An 18,681-nucleotide genomic window follows, 5' to 3' on the forward strand; every position below is an offset into this window, starting at 1 on the left:
ATTTCTTTTATAACAAAATATAGTAAAAAAAAAAAAACTACCGGTTTTGAATAGCAGACAGCTCACACATTTGTGATTTAGTGAATATACTTTGTTGAAAGGCAGTGCCGTTGTCCTCATGAATGGAGAACAAAATCAAATTACTCAAAATCCAAGTCTGAATCAGGAACACAAATATCTATTTGTAAAAAGTTCTGAGGCCTTTCCTTGTAACTTGCAAGAATGGGAGCAGTGTAAAAGTTATTTGAATAAGAAAGCTGTTAAATTCTGACAACTCTTGGCTAGATTGAAGCTTCTGTTGAGGTCAAACGGTCTCAAGTGTTCCCTTTGGAGAAAATCTTCCTTTGCTTCTCTTGGTCTCGGCAGTCCTGTTTGCAGCTGTAGCTGATGTCACTTGTGCTGGTCTCCAGCTCAAACACTAGAAGCTTTCTCGGTACTGGGAGTTTTAACAGAATTACGCACTTAATCATTTTCACTTGAGGTTCTTGGGCTTTTTGCTTTGGACTAAGCAAGCTTTCTGAGCGTGCCTTGTGAGAAAGGAAAGGAGGCAGAAATGTGTTTTCATGCAAATACCACTTTCATGGAAAGATACAAGACCATAGGTAGTTACTAGCATACCATGGGCAATAAAGGTTAACAATCTCTGCTTTATAATACATTTCTAAAATATTGTATATTTTATCTTTGTTCCGCATCCACAGGTGCTTTTATTTAGTGTTTAAATAAAACTCTTTAGCTGTTACAGTTCTTAGTGTATTAAAAGTTAATCCTTAAATTAAAAATATTCACTTCAGAAAACGGGAAGTTTACTCTTGGAGCTTAGATCTCACATGCAGAGGATCATCAATGAGAAGTGTGTAGCACAGCCGGGTGAAAGGTCCTGCACGTGGGTCGAGGCAATCTCAAGCACAAATACAGGCTGGGCGGAGAGTGGCTTGAGAGCAGCCCTGAGGAGGAGGACTTGGGGGTGTTGGTAGATGAAAAACTGCGCATGAGCCTGCAATGCGTGGAGTTGAGGGGTTTTTTTGGCAGGAAGGTGGTTCTAGACTACATTCTAGCTCACTTTATTGTTCTGGACTATGTTCTAGCTTGCTTTGTGGCTCTAGGTCAGGTTCTAGCTCACTTGTTGGTTCTAGATCATCCTATGGTTCTAGACTGCATTCTAAATCACCTCTTATGTTCTACATCTGGTTCTAGATTGCTTTCTGGTTCTAGACTACATTCTAGATCACTTTATGGTTCTGGATCACGTTCTTGTGGCCCAGAAGGCCAACCAGATTCTGGGCTGCATCAAAAGAAGCATTAGCAGCAGGTTGAGGGCAGTGTTTCTCCCCCTCTACTCTGCTCTTGTGAGGCCCCACCTGCAGTACTGGGCCCCCCAAAAAAAAGAGTACCAGCCCTGGGCCCGCCAACAAAAGCAGGGCGTCAAGCTGTTGGAGTGGGTCCAGAGGAGAGCCATGAAGATTGTCAGAGGGCTTCAGTCTGGAGAAAAGGCTCCGGGGGGACCATATAGCAGCCGTCCAGTACCTGAGTGGGGCTACAGGAGAGATGGGGAGGGACTTTTTACAAGGGCAGGCAGTGACAGGACAAGCGGTAATGGATTTAAACTTTAAGAAGACAGATTTAGACTAGATATTAGGAAGAATTTTTTTTCCTGTGAGGGTGGTGAGGCACTGGCCCAGGTTACCCAGAGAAGCTGTGGATGCCCCATCCCTGGAGGGGTTCAAGGCCAGGCTGGATGAGGCTTTGGGCAACCTGGGCTAGTGGGAGGTGTCCCTGCCCATGGCAGGGGGGTGGAACTAGATGATCTTTAAGGTCCCTCCCGACCCAAACCATTTTGTGATTCTGTATCTTTTTCATTATTCAAGGTTGGTTAATAAAAGCATATGAGAACACCCTCAGTAGGTAATGTTTAGCCTTTATGCTGCACAGTAAGTCGAATAGCACCCTCCATATAGTTGAGTATGTCAGTATTATCTATGAGAATTTGGGAGAAATATCTATGAGGCTCAGAAAAATTGTCTCACTCCCCTCCTAGTTAAAAATGTTAAGGACAGGAGAGAAATTCTAAAAAGAGTGGTTGATCAGTGAAACTGTTTAATTCAAGGGAAAGTAGTGGCAACAAAGGTAAGAATAAATCTCAAAGTTCTAATTAAATCCTCTTAATTCTTGTGGTCGGGGGTAAAGACATTTGAAATTACGATGTTCGTGTGCGTATATTATTAAATGGAAACATGGTTAGGGGAGTTACAGTCATGGCATCCTTTGAATTTGTACATCATGGGTGTTCTGTGGTATATGGTTTTTAAACACCTTGATTGCGTGATTGTATCTTTTTTTTGTAAGTAGACTTAATAATTTTGTACTATGCACTTAAGCAGTTAGTCCTGGTGACAAACAGTAAAAGCTTTTGCCCTGCAGTGTATGAATTAATGACAGTGCCAGCCCTCAGTTTACTGATTCAGTTGCTCAAAGCCGTGTTCAAATATAAAGTATGAGTACTAATTAGTGTGCTGAGTAGCTTTTTTTGGACCTTAGGGAAGCGTGGTAGGGAGACAGCATTTGGGGTGGTTAGTCCCGTGTAGAGTCTGACTGGACCTATCTAGACTGATCGCTGCAGTATCTCCTCTGAGTTTGTGCACTGTGCTCCTGATAATTCTCACTAAAATCTGTATTCTGTGGTAAACAGGACAATCAGTTATTGACCTTCTACTAACTACTGAGCATGTGTATCTCAAAATTCACACGTGCTTTTAGTAGGAACTCTTTCTTCAGAAAGTTTGTTGTCACGTAGCCCGTAAGCTTTGACATATGGCTCCACTGTTAGTAATTATTTAAAATGTATGGATTCCTGAAGATGATTAGTGATCACTTGGGCCTCTACAGTTGCTGTAGTGCAGGTGTATGCAGGTCTGAAAAAGGGTTTGTGAAGTGTATGCGTTTTGGTCAATTGCATTTGCTTCAAACTCTGTTAATGATTTTGTACCTTTTATTTCTATAAAAGTGAAATGGCTTCTCTTGTGTGTTTACAGATTGATTTGGATACTATTGATGTCAGCAATCTCAACAGGCAGTTTTTGTTTCAAAAGAAACATGTTGGAAGATCAAAATCACAGGTGAGGAAAAGTCAAAGGTAAAGTCTTAGTATTATTTTTATGGACAGTGTTAGAAATGTCACAATTTTGCTTATACTGTGAAGAGGTAAGTGTTGGTTGGTTGATCATGGCTATCCACAACATTTCATTATAAAAGTATTTAAATCTGTTAAGGTAGTTAACTTGCTCGATACTCAACTGGTATCGAGTCTATCTTTAGAAGGAAGGAAGAAATAATAAGTGGTGTTTTTGTTTTTGTGTTTTGTTTTTTTATTTCTAGGTTGCCAAGGAAAGCGTGTTACAGTTTTATCCAGAAGCTAATATTATAGCTTACCATGATAGCATCATGAAGTATGTTTGTTTTTAAGCTCTAATTACATGTTTTGATTTGCAAGTACTGTGTTATTTAAATGCTACAATGGTGTGCTTTAATGTATTTTACAAAGCTACTGCAGAAAGAAGAAATAGCTGTAAATATGGGGCTTCCACACACCTGAGTGGGAGTGTGGATTTTGCATGAGTTTTCTAAAGCGCTGGTAGTAAGCTGTAGTCATTTTCTTGTGTCTATTTTTAATTTTATTAGCAACATTTACTATATAAATTTCTACATTGTGAGGATGCCCTGATGTCTTGAGCAATAATTACATTAAAATAAATGTGAACGTTGAGTCCATGATAAAAAACTGTCCTTTATATGTGTGTAGGTAGTGGAGTATTATTTATATATGTCCAGAATGGTTAAAATTTAGTCTTTATGATCCATAACCAATGAGTGCAAGATTATGTAGATTTTCATTAGCTCTTTCCCATGTTTTAATTTATACTTGTCCAGTTTCTTAAAAATCATGTTGCTACTAGCCACTGAAACACTGATTCATTGCATCCTTCTCCTGAAACTGTAAAACTGTTAATCCTGTTTCCTCTTTACTCTTCTTTGACATCTTATTCTTTAAATCAGAGAAATGCAATGTAAAGATACTCAAGTGTCAAGATTTTAAAATCCCATGTCTTGGCTCCTGAGGGCACGGAGGCACAATCAAAACCAATTGAGCTATCGCAGTATAATGAATTACCAGCAGTCTGGTGAGCTATGGTAATTACAGTGTGCGCATTTTAGCCTCAGCTGATGGTCAGTTACCACACATCAGACAATTTACTCATTAGGTCAGAGCAGTATAATGACTTTTTCGTTGTCTGCCTGTTTCATTGGTCAAATCAGTACTAATTGCTATAGGTTCCTTCCAACAGAATAAAAATTCATGCTTTCACCTGGCTTTAAAATGGGCAGAAGACAAATGGGGCAGTTAAAGGGTAGCAGTAAATTTATCATACATGTAACTTATCACACATCCACCCTTTGCATGTGTATAGTTTCTGTTGTGGCATAATAACCAACAACTTTGATATGCCATTTTGAGTATTGTTTTTCTTTTCTGTAGCCCTGACTATAACGTAGAGTTCTTCCGCCAGTTTACGTTGGTTATGAATGCTCTGGATAATAGAGGTGACGTTTTCACTATGATTTTATATTCAAGATGAAAGTCCTGTTGCTTGTTCATAGAAACAGAACTTTAATGCGTTCTACTCTTCATACTTCTGCAATGTCAGTTAAATAACAAGTATCCTCTTAACCCATCTGTGGTTTGACTAATGCTTGTGTGCTTCACTAGAAACTTGACAGGGTAGCTAGGTTTGAAAGTAAACATTAATTGCTGTGTTGCTGCTTTATGGGAACTGATGAGCATTGTGTGCACATATGTAACTTCATTCAGTTAAGTTTGCTATATTTAGTAGTGTCGATATATTTTGTGGTAATTGGAAAATTGACTTTATGAAAAAGGTGTAGTGCTCTGTAATGAAATAAGGAATTAAGGATAAATGTTTGCATAGGAGGCTAGTTTGAATTTGGAGAAGTAAAAGTTTTTTCTTCCTAATTATTCAAATTTTTCTTTAAAAATTCTTGATTTGCAGCTGCCCGTAACCATGTGAACAGGATGTGTCTGGCTGCTGATGTTCCTCTTATAGAGAGTGGAACTGCAGGCTACCTTGGACAAGTAACAGTTATTAAAAAGGTTAGGTTGTGTATTACTGTTGTAGCTTTAAGTTTAAATCATCGGCTATTTTGGACAACAGGGAGTTGGGTGTTTTGAGATACAGTTACAGTTCATCTGGTAATAGCATGTACTGTCAGTAGCCTTCACAGTGTGACAAGTAAATATTTCACTTTTCACTAGGGAGTGACAGAATGTTATGAATGTCATCCTAAACCAACTCAGAAGACTTTTCCAGGCTGCACAATCCGAAATACGCCATCGGAACCTATCCATTGCATTGTGTGGGCTAAGTATTTGTTCAAGTAAGTGATTTTTTTAAAAATAAAAGAGATACTGTGGTTCACTGTTTGGTTTCTAAACCTACAGAGAGATAATAAAGTGGACACGTGCTTGGTTTTTTGGATTGGTTTGGTTGGGGGTTTTTTTTAATGAATGTGGATCATAGTGAAAACCTCCTTTGATCCAGGTTTTGGGGTGGGTTTTTTGAGGTAGGTTTTTTTTTTTTCTTTTAATATAAAGACAGAAGGTTCGTTAGTACTTAGGCCTTGCTCTAATATCACAGAAAATCTGTCAGAGCGGTTTGGCACAGCAGTGTAGTTGAGGTTACTTTATTCTTCAGCTTTGTGTGAAGTTAACACATTTTTCAGTTTAATGCATGCATTAACAGATGTAAAGTTTTCTGGGTCTGTGAAGGTTATAAGCAATGCATTCAGTACTGCAATATAAATATAAGGCTAGGTGAACTGTTGGGTGAGTTATACAGGACTCTTTTGCTAAATTCTTTTTTGCATTGGACATTTTGTGTTGTCAGTGTTAAATCCATGTGTGATGAATCCCAACAATTTAAAAAGCAGTGCATGAAGTGTCACTCTGATAGCAAGAATTCTAAAGTAGATATATATCCATAAGCAAATATTTCAGTCTTTAACCATATATATACCATATATATAACCATATATGATGAAATACTAGTGCTGTGCTGTTGTTCTTAATTATTATATAGCCAGTTGTTTGGAGAAGAAGATGCTGATCAAGAAGTCTCTCCTGACAGAGCTGATCCTGAAGCTGCCTGTGAGTGTGATATAAGCTGGTAGCTTACTCTGTTACTGAAATGTTCTATTTTAGAGATTATGACTTGATTCTGTACATTTCTTAAGGTTAGAGAGTTCAGCTCCATTCTCTTTTAAGAGGATTCCATTTAGAGTGTGTTAGCAGTAGTTGCCTTTCCGGACCTTCATGTACACTGTGCATAGTTTAGTTCCCTCATACTGCCGCTTATTAAATACTTGAAACAATTCCAGTGTTTTGTAGTTAACCTGATACATAGTGCATGCCAGAAGTTTTTGCATGGAGAATGTGCAAAAAATACTCTTCAAAATTACAACAGTTTAATAGTTTGACCTGTCAGAACTGTGGCCCTTGTGGGCAGCCTAAAACATTATTAAAATAATTACGTCAGCTGTTGTGAAAACTTTTTAATACAGTGTAAGATGGGTCACTGGCATTCACCAGTTGTTTTCAGGTAGTGGGGGTAGAACAGCAGCGAGGAATGCAACCAATACACTTGCTAATCATAAAGTTCCAGTTACCACATCCAGGTGTGAGACACATGATTTAGATGAATAAGCTTGTATCTGTTCGGAGACTCCTGTTCCCTCTGCAGCAAACGGTCTTCCCCATGTGCGCAGAAACTTGAACTGAAAAGTGAGCTTGAGGTGCAAATCAAATACAACTGATCTGCAGAGGGTGGCCTTTTTTCCCCTAAACATTTGGATTGCACGGAGCACTTCCTTCCCTGCAGCTGGGAGGCTTTCTTTTGAACTGAGGACTGGGTGATATTTGTAGTCACTCTGCATTTTTCACTCCTAGCTGAGGGATTGCAAGGAAATACAGGGATTGTGTTTGAACTCTTCTAGCCTGAAACACTTCAGTGTTGATCTACATAGGAAGTATGTCTATTTTGAGTGATATTTTTTGTAGGTATTCAGTATTTTTCTCTAAGGACGGTAACTGTAGTTACTGTGAAGGTGAATAAGCATCATTGTTTGTTGCTTCTTTTGGATCCTTTGATAGATGAATGGACTTGGGAGAAGGCGTTTAGAGGATCCTCTGACTCTTCAGATTCTCTGAACTTCAGGTAGTGATCACCCAACAGGTTGTTCCTGCAGGAAGGGCAGAATGAAATAGCTGAGTCTGTGAGAGTGGCCTGTAAACTCACTTAAAACAACGGCTGCTGGAATACTTGGAAGGTAGCAGACACAATGCCACTTATTTAAACAAAGGTACCAGGGCAATTATAGGAGGGCCTGAGCTGTAGCCTCATGTCTGTAGTGAGCAAACTGTCCATAGCGGTAATGCTGCTGAAAGAATCAGTAGATGTACATCGAGGATCAGCAAAGAGTCGATGCGACCTTTGTAAAGGGAAGTGGTGCCTTGCAGGGCTCTGCAGGTCCCGTGGAGGAGGATATCCAGTTCACACTGGTTTGAATCTGCAGGGGGCACTCGAACTTTTCGTGAGGAACCTGAAGGAGCTAAGTAGCCATGGGAGGAAAAGGATGAAGATCCTGGTGTGGATAAACTACTTAAATGTGAGAGATAAATGGTGATTAGATGAGCATCTCAGATTGGGGGTGGGATCGGTGCTGTTCAGCATACATGGTTAAGCAAAGTCACTTAGAATAATAAAGATGAGGACTAACTGCAAAAAGCAGTAGAACGCTTCACAATACATAATGACTGGGCAATGAGACATGAGGTAGATCTGGTGCAGATAAAGATGAAATGATGCATTGGTGAAAGGTGGGAAACTGACAGATTTACATATAAAGTGGTGGTGTCTGAGTTGATTTTTCTCATTCAGTCCAGATGTTAATAGACAGTTTTATGAAAACATCAACCTGCTGCTGCTTAGGAATCACAATGGCAATTGCTGGATGTGACTGGGAAAGTAACACAAAATGAGTAGCATCTGTATGCATGGAATTTTTTTGTATAGGAATAACTGGAAGTACAAAGCTGATTCTTTTGTGTTGAAGTTCTAACCAAACTAAGACTCTTCAGCCAGGAAAAGAAGCTACTAAAAGAAGATGGTTAGATTTATGAAAACACAACATTATGTGGAGAAAATTAATAGGAAACGATTTTTCACTGTTTCTGCCAATAAAGGAATTTGGTGACATCAAGTTAAATTAGTGATTAAATTAAATTTGCAGTTGCAGAAGCAAACAGGAATAGTTGCACTGTGTCTAATTCAGCTTTTGTTGGGCGCAGTAAAGCCATTTTATGGTCCCTGCATAATTTTGGTTATTGACTCTAGGGGAAATATTTGGATGTGATTTTCCTTTTTTTGAATTAAAATATTGGTTAACACTTTATTAATAGGGGAGCCAGCAGAAGCAGAAGCTAGAGCACGAGCATCCAATGAAGATGGTGAGATTAAACGTGTTTCAACTAAGGAGTGGGCTAAATCAACTGGATACGATCCAGTTAAACTTTTTACTAAGGTATCTTCTTTACCACCAATAAATGTCTTTATTTGAAGTGTATGAGGTGCTTTAAAGTTAAGTCAAAAATACAGTTTGGACACTTAATGCTAGCTATCAGCTATGCAGTTATGACTTCCACCAATTTTGCTGTAGTGTTGGTCTTTCGCAACACTTGCTTGTTTTATGGCATTCCATCTGTGTGTCTGTACAGAGGGCTTAAACAGCTTGTCCATATTGTACAGAAAAAAACTTAATTCAAATTACTTTTAATATGAAAAAGTAGACTTGAATTCTCTAGGAGTCTCACTGGGCATAATCAGAACCAATCTGAGGACCTACAAGCTATCAGTTGACTATCTTTTGTGTATAATCAGGCACTGGCATAAGAAAATACAAACAGGTTTAGGAGTTTCGCTTCTAAAGTGTTGCTAAAGTGGATAAATAGAGGGAATGGGTATGGAATGTAATGTTGGTAGGTAATAATAACTTCACTTTGGAAATTCATTGGCATGAAAGTAAGAATGTCTCAGGGAAAATATACAAAGAGCTGTAGTGATGGTTTCAGTAGTCACATGAACCCATTGTTTGGACTGTTGCTTCTTGATTTCTTACTTTACCCCAAATTAAACAGAGCTGTGTCTGCTTTATGCAATAAGTGTTAGAGAATGGGGAATAAGAAGTTTTTTGGATTTTTTTTTTCCCCCTGTGGAGTTTGATTTTTATTTATGTGGTTGAAAATATTTTCAAGAGGAAAAGCAAAACCTCATAAATCTGGTACTGATTTTTCAATTTCACAGCAGATGTAAAAATAAAGTATGTCTTTTTTTCTCCTTTCATTTTAATGTGGTTTGGGTTTTTTTTTAATGTTTCCTAGCTTTTCAAAGATGACATTAGATATTTGCTGACAATGGATAAGCTGTGGAGGAAAAGAAAGCCTCCAGTGCCACTGGACTGGGCTGAGGTACAAAATCAAGGTAATTTTCCTTCCTCCCACTGTACATTTGTAAGTCGTACCTGCTGTTTGTTAATGCATATCTGTGATACATATATTTTTTCACTGTCACAGTTGAGTACTGATAATGAACACATTAATACTTTATGATTCTTGAAGATTTAAAATTTTTCTCTATATAGAAAATGTGTTTTTCTAAAACTGTTTCGCAGTGTTATTTTAGATACTCAGTATTGGCTGTAGAAAATTCACATTTCACAACTTTACATGTCAGCTTATTCTATGAGACCTTACCATAAGCACTAATGCATTTATCTCTGAAAGCTGAGTTTTGATGAAAATTTACATTTGCTTTAATTTGTGCATGTCTAGGCCATTGATACAAGTATAGCTACAGTTGCAGTTTTAAATGCAGATTTGTTGCAAAAGGGTGGGACTACTGTAGTTTAAGGATATTGTCCTTCAATTTAGAAAAAAATTAATTTTGCTGAAATTGGAAAATTCTTAGCTCTTTGAGAGAACTTTTGTGGGATTGATAAGTATTTCTGATCTTTTTTTTTTTCTTTTCCCAAAGACAAAAACACATCTGACCAACAAAATGAATCCTCTGCAGTGTTGAAGGATCAGCAGGTTCTTGATGTAAAGAGCTATGCACGCTTATTTTCAAAGAGTGTTGAAACCCTGAGACTTCACCTGGCTGAGAAGGGTGATGGAGCAGAGCTTATATGGGATAAGGTTAGTTTGCCAGATACATAAGAACCAGTTATACTCTACATATGTAGTATAATTATTAATTGGGCTCATTCAGTTTCATTGCAAAATAGTACAACTTAGAACAAAAACATCTGGCATCTCACTGAAAGAACTTTCCATATGTAAACAAATACATACTTTAAACACTCTATTTGTAACTCAAAGTGTAAGGTTTAACTATTGTAATATAAAATAACTTAATTCACCAACTTTAAAAAGCATAAATTCAGAAGTATTTGTCATATTTTATTTTTAAAAATGTTTTAATAATGCAACTTCATTTTTAGCTTTCTCTAAAATACGCTCTTATACGGTGGTTTGTAGATGGAGTTCTGAGTTGTACATAGTAATTAGTTCTGACAATAGGTATGTGATATGTTACAAGTTTTGCTGAAGAAAAACAAGAAAATAATTTTCTCAGCACCAGAGACAGTGTAATCTTCCTGCAGTCAGTTTTCATTTGTCATAAGAAAAAAAAGTTGTTTGTAAATACAGGAGTGACAAAATAGTAAAATAGTATTACAACAGTTAGTAAAAATAGTTCCTTCTGAAACACCAGTTTTTGAAACTGAGCACAAAACATTGTAAGATTTAGGATTTGGACATTATTTTGAACATACAAAGAATTTTATTAGTATTAATACACTAATTCACTACTGAAATACTAAGTACAATTTCTGAACATGTGCATTTAAAGTATTACTACTCTGTCTAAACATACTATCTGAAAGAAGAAGTATATCGACTTTGAAATGAAATATTGTACAGACCATAAAAACTTTCTGTTTTTAAAGTTTTAGGAATCATGTGTTGCAAACTTTTTCCGAAAAGTAATCTGATTTTTAAATACTTTTTGTCAGGATGACCCTTCTGCAATGGATTTTGTCACTTCTGCTGCGAACCTCAGGATGCATGTTTTCAGTATGAATATGAAGAGCAGATTTGATATCAAGTGTAAGGATAAAATCTAACATTGTTTTATTTAAATAATAATTAAATTTCTCATTTATATTTACTGTTGAGAACAACATATTCTTGCTTATTTTGCAGCAATGGCAGGAAATATTATCCCAGCTATAGCTACTACTAATGCAGTAATAGCTGGTCTGATAGTGCTGGAGGGTTTGAAGATTTTATCAGGAAAAATAGATCAGTGTAGAACGGTAAGTGGGAATAAGACACTTTTACTTTCTTGTTATTTATTATTTCTTTAAAAGTAATTTTGACTATTGCTTTGACTATTGTGTAGTTTTACTGTCTCTTACTGCTTTAATAGATTCTGCATGTGCTGGGAACTTTCATCCACAATTAATAGAGAAGTGAAAGCCTCAAGGATCATTAAATTCCTCTGATTTAATGAAAATTGGCAGCTGGATAGGAGAGAGACCCAGACTGGCATCACTTGAAACGTGATTGTTTCATGTTGCAGATCTATTTGGCGATAGCTGGTCAGCACACGTGTCATTGTGGACCGGCTATAATACGTACTTTCTCCTAAATCAGCAGGCACATCAAAGAGGATTAGGGAACAGGACAGCCTGTGAGACCGAGAGAATAGATCTGTAGGATCAATTTATAAGTGTGTTTACTTACAGAATAACTTGTTTTATTCTTGTCTGTCTTCAAGATTTTTCTGAACAAGCAGCCAAATCCCAAAAAGAAGCTATTGGTTCCTTGTGCTTTGGATCCACCAAATCCTAACTGTTATGTATGTGCAAGTAAGCCAGAAGTGACTGTGAAACTTAATGTACACAAAGTTACTGTGTTAACACTCCAGGATAAGGTAAATCTTTAATATTGGCTACAGCTTCCATTTTGATTCTAATACTGTAAATTATTAAAATTAGGTTTTTGTTCAATATATTTTGACTGAACATCAGCTGTTTATATTTGCTCTACATTTTTAATTTCTCTCAGCTACAAGAAGAGCTAGCTTAGCCAGTATGCTTCTTGCTCACGTGTGCCTGTATATCTTAGGAAAGAATGTTTGTATTTTGTAACTTTTTCGTAGTTTTAAAGCCTATTCATGTCTAACAGCAAAAAATTAAATTTGAGTTTCAGTTGAATAGTTCAGTGGCCATATAACAATTGCGTAGTCACACCTGATTTGTAAAACAAATGTATTTATACATGTATTGTAAAAAATTTTTCAGTGTGTCTGAACCTGTAGGTTTATAATTATTTCGTTCATGGAAGTAAAAAAAAAAAAGTATAGGCTTTCAGCAGATGCCTGAAAATGAGCCAGGATAGGAGAACCAACGTAATTCAAGGTTTGTTCTTTTATAAGTGTTTTTAATTCAGATATTGATTAAAAAATCATATTCATCTTTTCAGATAGTAAAAGAAAAATTTGCTATGGTAGCACCAGATGTACAAATAGATGATGGAAAAGGAACTATTCTTATCTCTTCAGAAGAAGGAGAAACAGAAGGTATGCATGCTGAAGCTTTTTAGATAAGAGTAGATAAAAACTAGGGAAGAAACCAGGATATACAGAATGGAAGGACAGCAAATGTTCTAGTGTTCATCCTGAAGGCTAGTATTTGAAGGGAACTGGATTTGCAAGTATTTAAGTGGCTTGGGAGTAGCTAATGTATTGTCTCAAGCCTGCATGTCCAGTTCAGATTTCCTATATGAAGTACTTTTCACCTGGAGTGTCAGGATTCTTTTCAAGAATAGGTATTCAGCTATAAAAGCACACCAGTTATTCTCCTTTGTTTGAAAGTTCTGTTCATTTTCTTGTTGTTAGATGGTGGTCTTTTTAGGATGCTTATAGGCGTTACTGTAATACTAATATTATCTTCAAAATGTTCCTAAATGTAATAATAGTTAAGTGCTTGCACCTGATGCATGGAGGGGTAAATAAGTCAAACATAAGTATTAATTCCTGATAGGCTTTAAATTCAGCTTTTACTTTAAATATAGACCATAAATGTTAAATCTTATGTTTCTACATAAAACTTCTGTAGTACTCATTTCATCATATTTATTCAGGTGCAAAGGATCTTTATATAAATAGCTGTATAGAATGCAGTTTTTCACTGTTTTTGTAGCAAATAACCACAGGAAGTTATCAGACTTTGGAATTCGAAACGGCACTCGACTACAAGCAGATGATTTCCTCCAGGACTATACACTGTTAATCAATGTGCTTCACAGGTAAGGATTTTTACATAATCAATTTTGTGTATATATGTAGAGCAGTTCCATAGGGAAATTCCAACTCAAAATTTTAAATTAATGAATAAAGCTCAAAGATTAAGCTGCAGAAATAAAATACAGAGGTAAAAGAGGAATTATTATTTTTTTATTAATTTATAGAGTTTAGTTTTTTTGGGTTTGTTTTGTTTCTTGTGGTGTTGATTTTTTTTTTTTATTATTTACAACAGTAATTTGAAAAAATTTATTTGAATAATTTGTCATTACACAACGTAAAACTAGAATGCAAAACCAAATTTACTTTTGGGGCAGACAAGTGAGAAACCACTGTTTAAAAAGCAAAACAAATGAAAAAAAGGCAAAAAAACCCAGCCTGCTGGGGTAGTAGATCCTCTGTGTTCAGATACGACAATGCAAATAGAAGTCCCTTTGAAATAATTGGGGTGTTGGGTGTGTATTTAACCCTGGATAAGTAATATATTATATACAGTGTAAATTAACACACTGCACTTTCAGTGAGAATAGGAATGTGACATTGAGGAAGAAAGGTAAGCTCAGGTAATGATTTTCTTATTCCTAATCATTTTAAGTCATGGCACTGGGTGGAACAGTGTTTATGAATAAACAAAGCATAAATTATAAAGGAGGGCTGAACAGATTTTCCTCTTTTAGTGTTTTTCTCATTTTGTCTCTAATAATAGAATGGTGCTCTAATAATAGAATGACCTATTTTCTCAGTGAAAAAGACAGTTTTTATTTCACCTGATTATTTAAAAGCATATGTATTGTTCTGCAGTGAAGACCTAGAAAAAGATGTAGAATTTGAAGTTGTTGGTGATACCCCTGAAAAAGTTGGCCCTAAACCATCAGAACCAACATCCAAGAACATTACCAATGGTAGTGATGATGGAGCACAACCCTCAACATCAACAGGTAAATAACAGTAATCAATATTAAATAAAACAAAATAGTCTTTCAGTAGTGCAGTCCAATTAAAATAGTTGTCTTCAGTTCTATGATTTAACTTTGCCATGAAATAAAAGGCATTTAAGTTGACTCTGTGTATAAATATAATATTAAACAGAAAAATGCACATTTACAATTGTTACAAAATCACATTTCAGATTGTTACAAAGGTTTACAGTACATACAGGTTGAAAATATATTATTTAACTCACAGGGGCTTGGTGGGGTCTCAGCCTAAGTGTATCATTTGCACAATGATTTAAATAAAGTTAGACCCATTCTGTCTCATGGTCATGCTAATTGCTTGACAAAAAGAATGAGCCAAATTTGTCACTTTCTCCCTACAGATTAAAAATTACTTTGTGGATGTTTTTGATCTTGTTTCATTATGTTAATTGAAGAAGATGTCTTTAAGTTAAATAATACAGGATGCTTAAGCACTGAGGGCTAACGTACTGGAAATGTCATACTGTTCTATAAGGATATAGCGTATGGGTCTGAATACTTACGACAGATGTAAGTTAGATATCTGTAGTTCTGTCTTATGCTTTTGGATGATGTTGCTTTGCTTGTCAGATGGTCCTATTTAAGATAATGTGCCCAAGTATGTAGTCACTTCCACTTGCCTCTTGTTTCAGGGGAAATGAAATGTTAAGAGTATTGCTGAAATTGGTTTCTAATTATATTTTAAAAACTAGCATAAAATTAGTTTTTATGGTGAATTTGTACTTCAAAACAAACAAAATCCACTAGATGTCTTAAAAGTTCACGTTTGGTTGTATTTTCCCTTCTTTATATTATCCATTGTTGTCCTTTAGCTCTTCAAGTCTGCTCCCTCTTCCACTCCTCCCTCTCTTTGCGTGTTCTCTCTCTCTCATGGAGCATGGCTTCTAGTGGGAGTGCTGTTGAATGCACTAGTGAAAGGAGAGGCTGGACTACAACACAGTGTGTAGAAGTTCTTCTCTCAAGGACTGCTGGAAATAGCATGCAATTCTTCTATTTTGTACATGCAAAAAAAACTCGTGCTAACTAATGCATTTCCCTTATTTTTAGGTTATTGCAATATTTTCCACACCTCTAGTGAAGAGGGAATAACCATGTGAAAAGCCTATTTTATGTTGATTTCAGATAAATTCAAAATACTCTTGCAATTGAATGAGAAAAAATATGGATAAAGAATGTTCCAAGATGTATTTGTTGTATTAGAGACATTCTTATTTTTATGTATGAAATTTGGTTTGAGAGTAGACTATGGTATCCATTTGAATTAAAAACGTATTATTTTGCAGCTCCAGATCAAGATGATCTATTCATTGTTGATTCTGAAGATGAAAGTACTTCAAGCAACGTTGATGATGATATGGAAAACAAAAGCCGCAAGAGAAAACTAGAAGATAAAGAGTGTGTCAGTACAAAGAGAGCGCGTACCGAGAAGACGGAAGAGCAAGATGAAATTATAGCATTAGACTGAACATGCAATACCCTTTGACAAAATGTTTCAGATAATGTACTACAGTAACAGCATATTATGTTGGGATGTGAAAAATGTCCAGAACTAGACTAATTTTAAGGCCTTTGTTCCAAGTGAATGCCAAACCACTGGATTAAATAATTTGTGTCTGTTTCTCTTAATGATAAAGCTCTTATCTCAATAGACTCTTTCAGAAGTTTTTCCATATTAATGCCATATGTTAAAGGTAGTAGAAACATAGTTTATAAATACTTACAGATAAGCTTTCGTTTAAACAGTCATGAAAAAAGCATGTTATTTTTGTGTAAACACCTTTTAGGTATAATTCCGTAGCACAAAAAAAAAATTATTCTTGTTTAGTAAAAGGTCATCATCTGATGTCCAAGTTTTAAGTAATACATTTTTATTTTTTGCTTGAAGAAAAATATTTTTAGCCTAGTCCTGAACATTTTTCACACCCTAAACAAGTAAAGAAGAATATTCAATAAAACAAATCAGTGCCATGTTTTAACAGCGTTCTTAAACTTCAACTGGCACTATGTACATTACTGTAAAACTGTTAATTTACTCAAGTTTTTCAGCTCGTACTGCCTGGTATGTCAATGTAAGAAGCAAATTTTTGTGTATTGTTACAGTTTCAGGTTATTTATATTTGATGTTTTGTAAACTCAGATACTACTACTATACTGTACATCTGATGGACCAAATAAATGACATCTGAAATACTTGCTACATTTGCTTGCACAGTCCAAGTTCATGCTGACTTACGGGATTTTACAATGTATAGCCTTCAAAAATTGCTGTATTATTTTCATTTTTCTAAACATAACCTAGTAGTACAGAACTTAAGCTTCACTTGTTTGAGGTGAAAGGGGAATTTTTTTAATAAAACTTTTGTGAATGTTCTTTTTCTTGGACAATCAGTTATTTGCCTCTTCAGTTGGAGCTTTTGCACCACCACATGCATGCTTTTCACCACCTCATGTCTTCAAAAAGAAGCAAGTACTGGGCTTTCATACATTACACTTTGTGCATAGGGCGAAAGTGCAGTGTTTAGTATCAGTGTCTTAAAACCTGCTGCATTCATTTCACTGTTTTGGTAGCTCTGAAGACTATCAGTGTTGATTCTTAGAATGCATTAATCAGCCATTTATGTCCCTGTACTGAAATTGCTTTCCAACTTTGTAGTAGTGAACCAAAATTGCTTGTGTTCAGAAATTAGTAGGCAGAGTTACTCTTATGGAACAGAGGAATTGAGCAGACAAGATTTACTCTGTTCCAGTCTGCAAACTGAATTAATTTTAAACAAGATGTTAACTGTATAGAAGGAGAATTTTAAAAAATAAACAAACAAACAAAAAAAAAAACAACAAGCACCTTTTTAGGTTTTGGTTCCTGCATCTGGTTCTGTCTAATACAAAAGCCAGTTCCTCATCAGTGGTAAATTGCCAACACAGTGCAAAGCTATGATTCTACAATGTAATTAACATTTTATCTCTTCTTTTAGGTAGTAATATGCAATGGCTTGTTTGGAGGCATAATACTCCACTGTGAAATGAAATCCTTTCAAGTTAGTTGCTTCTTGGCCAGCATGAGTGAAGACTGAGAGGTAAAGGCGTAAATAAGAGGTGTTACAGAAAGGATTTGCAGTGCTACAATGGGAAGCTTTTATAGTTCTTGCCATGAACAGTTGAAGCACTAGAGTTTAATATGTTGTGATTACATCTTCTAAAAATTAAAGCTGACATTTTTTAGGCTTTACTAAAAATAAAATCATTGGTTTATTAAATTAGTTGTCAAACAGCTTGTTATCTGTGAAATAAGATGTGCTTCTCATTGTGACATGACAAAGCTGTATCTAAGCTGATGGCATATGTAATGTGTCGAAGAGAGGCAATTCTGTCTCACTCACTGAGAAGTTTCCCTGCTTGTACTGGTTAGTACACAGAGATACCGCTTTCTAACTTTTTAAAAATATTATTATTTTAACAGTAGAGCCTGTAATTCTGGTAACTTTGTTGCATTGGTTTTACTGACGTTGAGAGCGTATGTGACTTGGAAGTTGAGGGGTATATGAGCTGAATCGAAATAACATGCAACACCAATGGATTTGGGGGTGAAAAGGGCAGGGGGGCTCTTTAGTCTCATTGGCCTCTACTCCTTATATTAACAGCATAAGATGACAGTACTCAAATGATTTCTTAAAGTATTGGGGATGGTGCTGTCCAAGAAGATACTCAATAGTTTCTCAGGGCAGTAGACAACTCTGTCAATGAAGCCAGATTGCAAAAATGTTCAGAATTGACCAGGCATTGTATGGGGGAGGGGGCAGTTTTAAAGAAGCATTAAGTAATTTTAACAATGCATCATCATTTGCAGCACAAAAGGTAGTCTAGAATTTAACTACGTAAACCGTTATATCTTAATGTATTTAGGAGATTTAATTGTGCTGCTTTTGTCTGGGTAGTAAGTAGTTAGATGGCCAAAAAAATGTTCCTAGATCCTTCCTGTAAGATAAAGTGCATGATTTTGAATACATTTTCTTTACACAGGCTGCTTCTACAGAACATATGACAGGCTGTTCTTACAGTGTCAACTGTTCTATTGGGTTCTTGTTAAGTTTGGCAATACTGAATGAACCACTAAAAATGCAGACTGCTGCTGTACTCCGTGGCAAACTGCTTTTCAGAACTGATGGAGTCTGAATATCCTTAACTGGCTACTAGTCACCAACATTGTATTAATG

At 36.0% G+C, this 18,681-nt stretch overlaps 1 protein-coding gene across 1 annotated transcript; it reads left to right on the top strand.

Annotated features, from left to right (window-relative positions):
* Nucleotides 1–3,032: 3,032 nt before the first annotated feature.
* UBA2 (ubiquitin-like modifier activating enzyme 2) lies at nt 3,033–16,840 on the top strand (the record flags this gene model as incomplete). Its single annotated transcript, XM_010084822.1, has 16 exons — nt 3,033–3,116; nt 3,376–3,446; nt 4,535–4,599; nt 5,067–5,167; nt 5,330–5,451; nt 6,153–6,220; nt 8,531–8,652; nt 9,509–9,608; nt 10,161–10,321; nt 11,200–11,293; nt 11,390–11,502; nt 11,967–12,122; nt 12,674–12,770; nt 13,393–13,498; nt 14,295–14,431; nt 15,754–16,840. Coding segments are annotated over 16 exons (1,779 nt in total), but the record flags the coding sequence as incomplete, so codon positions are not given.
* Between the last annotated feature and the right edge of the window lie 1,841 nt (nt 16,841–18,681).

The sequence above is a fragment of the Pterocles gutturalis genome, unplaced genomic scaffold (assembly GCF_000699245.1).
Source record: "Pterocles gutturalis isolate BGI_N339 unplaced genomic scaffold, ASM69924v1 scaffold15145, whole genome shotgun sequence".
Lineage (NCBI taxonomy): Eukaryota > Metazoa > Chordata > Aves > Pterocliformes > Pteroclidae > Pterocles > Pterocles gutturalis.